Source organism: Mastigoproctus giganteus, chromosome 13, assembly GCF_048544385.1.
Source record: "Mastigoproctus giganteus isolate SK-2022 chromosome 13, ASM4854438v1, whole genome shotgun sequence".
NCBI lineage: Eukaryota > Metazoa > Arthropoda > Arachnida > Uropygi > Thelyphonidae > Mastigoproctus > Mastigoproctus giganteus.
The window spans coordinates 1,788,150-1,800,543 of NC_143587.1; the positions used below are offsets into that span (position 1 = coordinate 1,788,150).

The 12,394-nt window shown below is 43.3% G+C and overlaps 1 protein-coding gene across 2 annotated transcripts in view; it reads left to right on the forward strand.

The window, feature by feature from the left end:
* LOC150075716 (uncharacterized) overlaps nt 1-12,394 on the forward strand; it is a 506,024-nt gene that overhangs the window by 372,476 nt on the left and 121,154 nt on the right. For both annotated transcript variants that reach the window (XM_090387689.1, XM_090387690.1), the window contains exon 3: nt 9,277-9,851. In XM_090387689.1, the coding sequence (XP_090243815.1) occupies nt 9,277-9,851 (575 nt within the window). The remainder of the gene's footprint in view (nt 1-9,276; nt 9,852-12,394) is intronic.

Consider the following 12,394-nt stretch of genomic DNA (forward strand, 5'->3'; position numbering starts at 1 on the left):
TTGCTCTGCAGCAATCTTGTTTGTGTTTTTTGTTACGTGTGCCCTGAACGGATCAAGCACCAATAGGGCAGGTTTGCGTAAGAGCCCACCTGGTCTCCTGCTCCAAACTTTCTCAACCCAGATCTTCATCCCATCCAACCCTTGTCATGAAGGTGGACAATCACCCCCTCGAGGAATGTCTTTTTTTGGCATTGTTTTCCGTTTGAAAAATCAGCATAGGAGGCAGCTTGGCTCCGTCGGCACAAGCTAGAACAACTGCATAATGGCTCTTTTCATGTCCACTTGTCTTCACAGTTACAGTTTTCACCCCTTCTTATCAACAGTTCTGTTACTTGGGACATCAAATTGAAGGGGGACTTCGTCCATATTTGCAATCTGTCCCAACTCAAACGTAACGATTTCATCGTTTTGTCATTCAATGTCTTCCGACATTGAATGACAAAACGATGAAATTCAAGGACCTTCTGCTCATAGCTTTCAGGCATCTTTTGGGCAAGTCTGGTGCGTGTACGCATGCTTTGTCCATTCCGTTTCATGAACCTGAAGCACCAATTGTGTCCTCCTTTGAAATCAGTAACTTCTTTTTCATCAGCAATTCTTCTTGCCTCATGCTGAACCATCTTTGTGGACACTGGAATTCCAATTGCCCTTTGCTCCTCAATCCATATCTTCAATTCCCTCTCTAAATCAGGCCATTTTGCTGACTTGCCTCTCATGGCCTTCTTCTGCCATGGCGTTTTCAGTAGGGTTTCTTCTTTCAGTAGCCAGTCTCGGATTGTTTTCTCAGTTGGAAGAGGACCAAACTTACGTTCAGCAGCACGATTTCCATTCACTTTTGCAAACTGGATCACTTTTAACTTGAATTGAGCACTGTACGAAAATCTTTTCTGAGCCATTTCTGGGCAGAACGTGGCAAAACGTAACCTAATATACCGGTAACAAGTGCGAACCAATGTGCGCAAAGACAACAAGCGCGAAAAATGCATGTAAAAAAAAAAAATCTACAACCACTGTATAAGAGGCACCCAGTTTTTAAACCCCAAATTTTTCGAAAAAATGTGCGTCTTATACATGGGGAAATACGGTATATTATTATTACCTTATTTTTATTTATTTATTTATTAATAAAAAAAATTATTTATTTATTTTTTTTTTTTAGTAAGACTAAGCTTACACTGGAAATGTTCTGCATGATTATCAAATATAAAACTTGTTTTATATGTGATAAATATTTATCTTCCGAGCATAATAATGTTCGTCGTTGAATTAACAATAGTTCATCATCGTTGTTGACAGGTTCCACAATTTCATCCGAATGTTCCTGTTCACTCTCATCATTCGTCCCCAAGAAATCGTCACTCACTTTTATGCCGTAGCATTTGTACAAAGGTGAATTTATCAAATACCGAAACCATATTTTCACTATTTGCATCTGCACACACCTTGCAGATATGATGATTTATGTATGAGTCTTCGTTTTATATGTACATTACTGGCATAATCGTCCTCTAATTCTCTAGGCAATTGATGAACCATCGAATTTACGTTAACTGATACATTTATTACTTGTCCAATTATCCCATATTGTCCACGTTCATAACGTAAACGAGGAATTTGCATAAAGGGCAATCCTGGTGATATGAAACACTCAGTTACAAAATCCAGTGGAGGCAAATGAGTAGGATAAGTTGGATATATAAATCCATTTGACGTGGCCATAGTTGGTATCCGCCCCTCTTCTAATGAAGTACGACATCTACTACACGTCATCAAAGTACTCACTTCTTCTAAATGAAATTCATTTTCATTTAGAAGAAGTTGTTGGAAATGGTTTCAAATTTTATAACTCTGTGATTGAAGTAATTCATATGAAGTTGTTGGAAATGGTTTCAAATATAATTGAAACCATAAACGATCACAAACATTACAACTAAATCCATTTGCGTTTTTGGCCACTAGTTTTTCAAACTCACTGTCAGCTCGTGTAGAATCTCATTATTACCCATTTCTAATTTCGCTTTTTTTCGTGCACGATATTCCTTCATTCGTTCTGCTGGAGTTTTGGATTCCTGATAAAAATCACGCATAGTAGAACTCTGTGGTTGAATTTCATTATGATTCGGAATAGTTTGAATTTCTAATTTCCTTTTCTTCCGTTCACGATATTCCTTCCTTATTTCAGCTCCAGTTTTTTTTTTTTTTTGGGCGCAGTTTTAGAACTCCCAGGCATAAGGAAACACTTGTTAAATTTCATCTGGATTCACATTTCTGTCCAACTTCCCTTTCTTTCTTTCACGATATTCCTTCGAACGCTGGGCTGTATATTTTGGCACAGTCACTCGCGTATTAATCATCATGCTGATATAACGTGGCGCGTCACTGCTGAATTGTACTTGTTGTGTCACTGCAACTGTTGCGTACAATTGAGTTTTCTTGGGCGCATGCGTTGTACTTGTTGCGTCACTGCACGCAACAAGTACAACGCATGCGCATCAGCTTTCGTAACGATTTCTAGGTAACGTAACGCGTTTTTCCAAATAACCCCGGTAAAAACGTTTTTAATGTCAATAATAATAATAATAATTGTGTGGGGTGGTCACTAGCGTGCAGGTAGAGTGGGGAGGGAGACTGAAGACTGGACGAAGATAGATAGAAGTGTGGAGCTGATAGGGAAAACAACTCCAGTTTACAGTGGGGAACGCCCATGCCCCACCAGATGGAAAAGAAGGGGTTTTGTCGGGAAGGGGACGGGACAGCAAGGCCGTCTCTTCTCCCCCGGGGAAGGGAGAATAGTAGGCCAGATGTAGGGTCCTTTCAACAGGAGGATGTCGAGGTTTTCTTCTTCAGCCTTTTGCCTTATTTTTCCCGCTACAGCGACTGGTGCGCATTGAGTTGGAGGAATTTAATGCAGGTGGTGTTATAACTTTTAAGCAGAGTCCCCATAATGAATTCTTAATTGTTGCGCACTTCTTGCTTTAATATGTACGAGGCATTTGTTACCTCTGGCTGAGTGTGTGGGGGGAGTTTTTGCCACTTGCAGTTTGCATAGGCTGGGTCGCTTTCTTTATTTGGGCAGTTTGCGTAGTTGTGCCCTTCTCAGCACAGTGCCCACAGGTTGGCTCCTACTGGACTCACGTGTGGGTGGTGTGGCAGAATCGGCAACACCTGAAGCGCTTTGGGACCGCGATGTGTTCCCTGAAGCGGTGGAAGCTCCAGTTTATATATATTCTCTCTTGTTTTGTTATCACCCTCCATGCCTCGGGGGGGGGGATCCGACCAATCAGTTTATTCAGCTGCCATTCCCGCTCTTCGTTGATGCCTACTGGTACCTAAACACCTACTGGTGTTTAGGCACCAGTAGGCTTGCATGGTCTCTGTCTGGTAGGTACTCTTGGAGGTTTCGAGTGTATATCTCCTCGCAGATGGATGGGGGTCAAGTCCGGGTCTATGCCGAATATAACAATTGAGAGGCCTTTTTCTGTAGGCATCTTCAGCAGAGAGTCCGAGCGTCGGTATCTCAGCATTATTTATGATCAAGTTGGCATCGTCTGTTGTTTCTGTCTCGATTATTAATGTTACGCGTTTCCGTGGTGGCTCTAATCTTGGCTGTTTTGAATTCTTGCGTCAGGGAGTCAATGACCAGCTGTTTGCGGTTTTTCCGCTTGGTGAGTTGGGATCCAGAACGGGGGTCCTTCGCTTCGTCCTGGGGTTCCATAATAACAAGGTCGTCACTTTGGCGTCACCCTGGAGATCATTGTGTTTTTCTGTTCTTCCTTCCATTTCACGAATTCCGGATAACAGGGACAGTTCGGATTATCGCAGAGGGATAAACGATAAGAGCTGGGAGCACCTATTGTATCGTTGTCTTTGTATGACGCCTTTAGGGAGGAATTACGATCCTCAATAAACAGATCGTCGCCGAACAGTTTTTGCTTCGGGCAATGAATATCTCCTCATTGAGGATGCTGGCTCTTATCGGTCTTTGCAATCTTCGCCAGGAACACTTTCCAGCATAGGCGTGATTCTCTGGTCAACACAAATGACACTGGTACAAGTAACGAGGTACACCGACCCGACTGATACAAGTATCGAGGTATAATAAAGTTACTTTGCATCATACGCTTGAAGTAAATAAATAAATAAATCTTTATTGTGAAGTAGAGTTACAGCACAATATCCCATCACGGCGACGAGCGCATCTAGATAAGTACGGCATACAAATACAAAATACAGCGAACATACAAAAAGACTACAAAATACCGATCACAAATGCAACAGAAATACAAATACAGCATAAAAACACAGAGCTAGACACCAATACAGAAATAAATACAAATAAATAAATATCAAGGTTCAAGGGCTTTGACAAAGTTGTGTCTGTCCTTCTTTTTACTTATTATGCTGTCGATGTCCGGGTCCACACGGTTGAGTACGGAGAGCATCTGCTTGGGAAGAAATCTGTCAGTGAGTACAAGCCTGTTGTGGTGAGCCACGAGTGCTGGTACCGACCTTAGGCTTGGCTGTGGAATCCTCCAAGAGCAAGCGTTCCAAATATTTGGAGATGATATCTGGCCTGTGATGAGTTTGGCTGTGAAGACCAGCCTCTTTTCCACGATCAACTTCGGGATGTCGAGTGCTTGTGCCATCATGGTGGTTGTGGTAGCGGGAGGTAGCCGAAGCTTGTTATTGGCCCATTTCAGTAGCCAGTATTCAGCGGTGTACACCCGCTTGAGGTTTGTAGGTGCAGCAGAGGCCCATATTTCTGCACCATACAGAATGGCGGGATAGACGGTGGAGATGATTAACCTTTTAACAGTGACAGGATGTCGGACGTATATCAACTGCTACTTTGAGATCCACCGTAGACGAGAAAATCTGGTACTGATTTTGTCAATTTGGTTGACAAAGGACATCTTTTGGTCAAACAGAACACCAAGATCTGTGTGCGAGGGTACGTTTGGTATTTGTATCCTTGCGAGTGAAACGTTGAGTACTGTCGGCATGGATTTAAGGGAGAATATAACCTGAGCAGACTTCAGTGGGTTGATTTTTAGATTGAAGTTTGCCAGGTACAATTCTAGATCCTTAAGTTGGGAATTGATCCTGTTGCTGAGCTGAACGGAGTTGTCACCAGGGTTAATTTGATTCAGTAGTTTGAGGTCATCGGCATAGCATAGGAAACCATTCGTTGAGGCAATAATGGGCACAATGATAGCTGTGACACCGGATAGGACTCCCCCCTGCGGTACTCCAGCAGTAATGTCGCAGGATAGGGTGTGTTGTTGCCAATGGAGAATAAGTACCCTGTGACAGAGAAGAGATTCCAAAAAGCACAGCATATCACCTCGAATGTGACATTTCTCCTTAAGTAGGAGGCGCAAGGCCGGGATCGACACGGCATCAAAGGCTGCGCTTATGTCGAGATAAGTGGTTGCTAGCTCAGCTCTTTGTTCGAATGCTGAGATGATGCGTTCTGTGGTGGCTGCCAAGTTAGTGATTGATGATTTTCCTGCGATGGCATAGTGGATTTCAGGTGGTTTCGTGTGGAGGATTTGTTGAGTGATTGTGGGTAGCAAAGCCTTTTCAAGAGTTTTTAACAGACAAGAGGCAACTGATATGGGTCTGCACTGGTTGACGTTTGTAGAAAATTTGTTTTTAGGGATGGGGTATACTCAGTACTTATTCCACTGGAGTGGGAAATAATGCTCAGTGAGGCATCTGTTGTAGATCGAGAGAAGAGGATCTATGATGAATGCGCTCAAGCATTTGATCATAAATTGCGGAATTCCATCCTTCCCAAGTGGCTGTTGTGGAAAGGGAATTGATGGCACGTATGAGCTCCTGTTTCGTAATCTGGATAGTCCCTAGGACAGCTGAAGGGTTTTCATAGTCAGGCTGGACAACTGTAGATCGGACTGTTGTTGTATTTGAAAACCTGGCGATGTATTTGAGCCATTCTTGAGGGTCAAGCATATGACTGAACCACCATGTGGGGCAGCATAGAATGGCTTTCCTTTCCTCAGAGTGCGGTTTAGATTTACTTGAATTGCAGCAGCTTTCTTTCGATTAAAGTGGGCCCTGGCACGGGAAAAGGCGATTGTGTCTTGACTGCCATTCGTAAGTTTCCATTTCTTATGTAGGACTTGTTTCATTTGAAGCTGTTGTTGAGGTCAGCAGTACACCACGATCTGGAACGGGGAGTTACTGTTACTTGTTTGGTGGCAGCATAGTCGGTGACGGATTTAATCCAGTTGGACAAGAGTGTCACTGCGAGGCTGAGGTCGCAGTCAATGAGGACATCCCAAGGAATGCAGGATGCTGCTTCTACACAGAGTTGAGGATTAAGGTATTTAGGTGCTGAAACGTATTTGACTATTTTGTTGTCAGGGATGTTGAAGTTTGGCACCTGCAATGACCATGTCAAAACTATGGGCTGGTGATCGGACAGTAAGAATGCGACGGGATCATCCTCAGTTCTGCATGGTGTTGAAGCAAAAGCGAGATCCAGTAGGTTCAATCCCCTGGTGGGGTTCTTATTGACCCGTGTCATGTTGATGGATTTGAAGAACTCGCAGAGCCTGATAAAGAAGTGATGTCGGTTTGGAGGCAGGTTAAAATCACCACAAACAAGGCGTTGTGCGGACGGACGAAGATGGTTTAAGAACCAGTTCCCTAGATCTTCAATAATTTAAATTGTAGGGCCTGGGGGAATATACACAGATACGATATCAATGTGGCTGGAGTGGAAGCGTAGCGAGACTATAATCGCTTCGAAAGCTTGAGTTGTAGTTCAGGTCGAATTCTCATATGAGAATAGGGAGGTGTTGTACAGTATGGCTACTCCACTGCCTCTAGATTGCTCCCTGGAGGCAGACAGCATGTGGTAACCAGCAATAGCTGAGCAGAAGAGTGTGTCTTGATTGGGTTGAAGCCACGTTTCTCCAAGGCAGACCAAGTCAGCGACCTGGGAGAGGAAGATCTGTTCTGCTGAGTCTAGTTTGTTCCTGATGGACCTGATATTTTGGAAGTACACCCTGATGACAGGTGTTCGACGAACTTCCGTCCTGATTGGAGGTGTTCTGAGTTGGCATGTTCTCGAGCGAACGGCACGACTTCCTAACGAAATATGGACTGGTATTTTATGGGGAACGTCGTATAGAGAATTCTGGATACTCTTATCATGGCGGGGTGGTGCTTTAACTGTGGGGCTGGCAGAGCAGTGGTATGAAAGAAGGACTGCTGAGATCTTTGGAAGTTGTCCGGGAGTGAGTCCAGTCAGCTGTGGGTGGTGACGTTGCAGACTTGGTTTTGGTACAGAGGTGGAGGGTGGAGAAGGTGACTGGTTCTCCTATTATAGAAGGGTCGAATAATGGTGCCAATAGGCCAGATAGATTCGGTTCCAATTAAATTGAACAGGTCCTGTGGGCAGTCAACCCTGAACGATGCGCAGCGGGGGTTCCTGGTGTGAAGTTGCTGCACCTTTAGTCGAAGGTTTAGTTGATCACGTAGAACCTCAGCGACATGATTTGCTGTGATATTTGGGGCTAAGCGAGATATGAAAACTCCACTAGAGGGTCTGGACTTCTGCCGTCTGGGAGGTGTGTGGGAAGGCTGCAGTTTGGAGTTAGTCGATGTGCCAATTCGAAGCCAGTCACGTGAAGCTGCACTTGTTCGTTGGCTCACTCTGAGGTTCATACGTGTACTTTCCTCTGGTTGCGTAGGATAGGATGGATTTGCAGTGGGGTGAACTGGGAGTGGAAATTGTAGTGTGGAAGAATTCGCTGGTTCGTATATTGAATTCGCTCCGACACTGAGTTCCAGACCTTGTGAAGATGAGAAGTGCGAGTGAGGTATGACAGGACAGGCATTGCGAGAAGTTGGGTGTGAAGGTGGAAGTGATGACTTTTGCCTCATTGGCATAGAGGTAGAGAATTCGTTATTGCAAGTAAGAAAGTTTCTACATGCGGTGCCATTGACCGTTGGTGGAGCCTGCTTCTGTAATTGTGGAACCCTCTCTTTCGTTGAGTGGCGATTAACATCAGTTGCCCTTTTCAGGTTCTTCTTGAGCGTACGTGAATGATGGGCTTTTGTGGGTGGTTTTTGCCCTTTCCCATCTATTTTTAGAAGCTGGTTGGAGCGAGGAGATGGCGCTCGACGATGTCCAGTGTTTGGCCGTTTTTCAGATTCATTCCTACCTGGAGCTTCTGATGGAGGACTGGATATTGATTTTTTGCTACATTCGGGGCAGACTGATACTGTAATGGCCTTTGGGTAATTTTTATATAATCTACGAAGATCGTCTGAGTTCAGAAGGTTAGTGAGTTTACTCGTATCTGCTAGCTTACTCAGTTCAATCTTATTATAGATATCAAGGAGTATAAATTTCATCTCCTTGTTTTCTTTGTGTAGCACTGTGATGTCGTCTTGTAGCTCTTATTACCTCTTGTAAATAATTAAATAAATAATTAATAAATCAAATAAATAAATAATTAATAAATAAATAAATAAATAATTAATAAATAAAATAAATAAATAATTAATAAATAAAATAAATAAATAAATAATTACCTCTTGTAATATTACCGCTTGTAAATTTTACCTCTTGTAAATAACTGTATATTTGATGATTCTTGTCTGATCATTTGTACTCGTGCACTCAATTCAGCTGCCGGGCTAAATGCATAAAGAGGATGAAGGCGTTTATGATTGTGCAATTGATGGCTACGTATTCGCAATTTGTGTAAAGGTTAGATACACCGTCGAAGTCAAATTTGGCTTTGAATTCAGCACTCATTTTGTTAGTAGTCATATATTTATTTGCAAATTTTGGTAAACTTGTAAATAACAATGTCAATGTTAAATTTAAAGAAGTTGTTGTTACAACTTTTTTTTTAAACCTAACTTTAAAATGTTCAGTTAATAGTACATCGAAATTTTGTCCTTCATTTTGGGGATTAAGTATTATTTATGTGCAGGTTTTTATTTATTTGTGAAAAAAGGCGGGGTTGAACTAACGTTCTAGGAGCCGCCCTGTCCTAAAACATACTTACTTTCAGTTTTACTTAGTTTCACTTTTAATTTCACTTAATCCAAGTTTCCCTTCCCGGAAACTTGGATTTTTCATCGTCATTGCAAACACTTGATACAACACGCACACCCTCTTCCTAAAGATCACTTCTGTTCATTCATACAAGCATCAGGGCGAAAGCGCGTGCTGAGTGTATGTGTCTTCTCGAATACGACTAACTAATATTTGCTCCGTTTCCTTCTCCTTAGATCCTGCTCAGGAAAAACAACTGGAAGAGGATCGGAAGCCATCCAAGTCGAAGAGTGAATCTCGCTATAAAGGCCGCAAGGAGTGTGCGAAGTCTTCGGCCAAGAAGAAGAAAGGGAACTCAGCGTCCAGTGTCGCGAGAAATTCGCAGTCTCTCGCGATCCCTTCTCGCACTACATCAATCGACCCGAATGGCCCGAAAAGTCCGGAAAGCCTCCAGAGGTCATCGGACGAGTTCCATCTGGGCTTTTCAAAAGACTGCGAAAAGAACCGCGCACGGGTGAAGAGGAGATCGACTTCGTTAGATGACCTTCGAAAAGCGGCGGCGGCCCCCGAAGCCGGAATCGTGAAAGACAAAGTCGGGTCTTCCAAACGTCACCAACACTCGCGCGGAGTTCCTCCTAAGAGAAGATTCTCGGACCTGCACGTGAACCTACTGCCATTTGCCCACGGGGATAGGAACAAATCCAAAACCGAATCCGAAAACCCCACGAGGTCCCTGCCCGACTCCCCCATCGATTCGCAAGACCCGCCAACTTTCTGCTTCGAGTTCCGAGAGAAGGGTCCGAAATGCAAGGTGGGTATAGATCACGCATGCAGAGCTACTTTCGCACTAAACATTTTTTTGTTTTTGTTGGAATGTATTAGACACATTAGCAACTTACGCCATATTGCGCTGTATATGTCATGTCTGTGTAAATTGGTGGGTCTGTTCTGTGGTCGATCTGCTGTTTGTTGGATGAAAACCCCAATTTCTGGGGGGAAAAAAACCACGTTCTCCTCGCCTGAAACCGACTAACTCAGCTATCACGTAAAAACGGCCGATACAAATTCCTCGCGTTATTGATGAGATTCGAACGCAGGTATTTTCTACTCGGTGTGGGAAAGATGACAACTCTATCAACTGTGCTACCACAAGGGCGCACTAAAGGTCAATTCTCCATCCATCCCTTCTGCGTGGAAAATTATTTCTAAATTAACCATTGCGATGAGAAGTGATTAAGTTCGGGTGGGGAATTCGAGCTATGGATGTTACAAAAGGTCATTGTACACGTCACTGTACATGCAGGTAGGTGTGAGAACTGAGTTTGCCACTTAGGGCATTGATCTCGTATCGTGGAGGCACTTTGGAAGTTGTTTTGGAATTGCACTACTCCAAGGAAGAAGGATATTTTTTCTTTTTTTACTTCTATTCTATTGAAAGTGGCATAAACTCTAAATAAAAACCACATAACTGTGCACAGAAAGAGCTATGCGATTGCACACAAATATATTTTTGAATATCTCTAGAAAACGTTTTTAGAACATTTGAAAAGTTTTTGGTCTGCCATTCATTTCATTACTTTTGAATCTGGTCCAATATTATTATTATTGTTGCTCTTATATTATTTCTCCCGGATTGGGGGATTCCATTCCGTCACGGTTACTGCTACCAAGTACACAGGGTAGTTGTTGTTATGTCTGGTGTTACTGTTGGTCAAGGAACTCTCTGACTATCCTACAGGTGTTCAGGATTGCTACTTTCTGGAGTTCCTTGTAGGTGTTCGCTAGGAGACCTATTGCTGCTAGGCTGTTATGTAGGGTCTTTGGCACCATACCTGTGGTTGACACGATGATCGGGATGGTCGTTACTTGTTGCATATGCCACATCTCTTTGATCTCCTGTATTAGGTTCGTGTACTTCCTAACTTTTTCCTCATGAGTTTTCTGGACTTGCTAGTATTGGGCACTGCTATGTTAATCATAAAGGTATCCTTTTCCTTCTTGTCCACAAGGGTTGTGTCCGGTCTGTTGTGCGCGATGGTCTTATCCGTTATTATGGCGCGGTCCCAGTACAGCTTGTGGGTTGGGGTTTCTAGTACTGCCTGGGGTATGTACTTGTAGTACGGTACACTTTCTTCGACCAACTAGTATTTCCTTGCTAGGTTCTGATGTATTATCCTGGCTACCTGGCCGTGTCTATGAGTGTACTCAGTCTGGATGATCACCTTGTATCCCGCAGTGTTGTGTTGGATCGTTTCTGAGGCCAGGTGGCATCGTCGACATGTGTCATCTGACATTTCGGGCTCCTTTGCGATGTATTTTCTATAGTTCCTGGTGTTAATTTATTTGGTCTTGGATGGCCAGCATGAATCCTTCAGTCTCGGGGAAGAGCGTCCCGCTTGTGAGCCATGCATTGGAAGCAATGTTATCGATGTGATCTTGATAGAGGTCATTGTAGTGTCTTCTTTGTCTATCTTTCTAGCTGCATTTCTTGTGCCGTCTGGGCAAGAGGGGGTTCCTCGCTTAGGTTGAGTGGGGTATACCACTTATCTATCTATCTTCCTTATGGCCTGGTGGAGTGGTGCTGTGTTGTTCTCTAAATAATCCTTCAGATTAATTATCGCTGTTTTCTGTTGCTATATCAGGTCTATCAGGACTAACAATAGCTCTTTCCGAGCTATTGTTAGTCACTCCACTGCTGACTTCGGGTGGTGTTGGCGGCTCTTAGTCATCATTGTCCTCATCTTTCGCATGATATCCTCTAGCTCGGTGTTAGTCCAATCTATGAACCCAAAGGAGTATGTTAGTACTGGAGCTGTATAGGTGTTTTGGCTTTAACTGTGTTCCCTCCGTTCAATTTTGCTTTCAGCGAGCTTCTGAGTCTCTGATGATGTTTTTTTGGTCAGGCACTTCTCGATTTCCTTGTGGTCTAACTGCTGAGCCTGCATCATCGCCATGGTATTTGTCGGTCTCTCCTTCTGTGAGAGCTTCGATCGCTTTACCAGTCATTATTATTATTATTTCTCCTTCACTGTGGTTACACCCTGTGACGAGTATTGCTATCCAGCGCACAGGGTGGTGGTTGTTAAGTTTGGTGTTACCATTGGTCGAGGAACTCTCTGACTATCGTACGGGTGTTCAGGATTGCAACTTTCTGGAGTTCCTTGTAGGTGTTCTTTGGGAGCCCTGTTGCTGCTAGACTGTTATATAGGATCTTTGGCACCATACCGGCGGTTGATTCGATGATTAGGACTATCGTATCAATTATTCATGTCAATAATAATAACAATAATAATAAATCTTTCCAAAAAATAATAATAATTTGGTCCCAGATGATAATAAACAACCTTCCAGAAA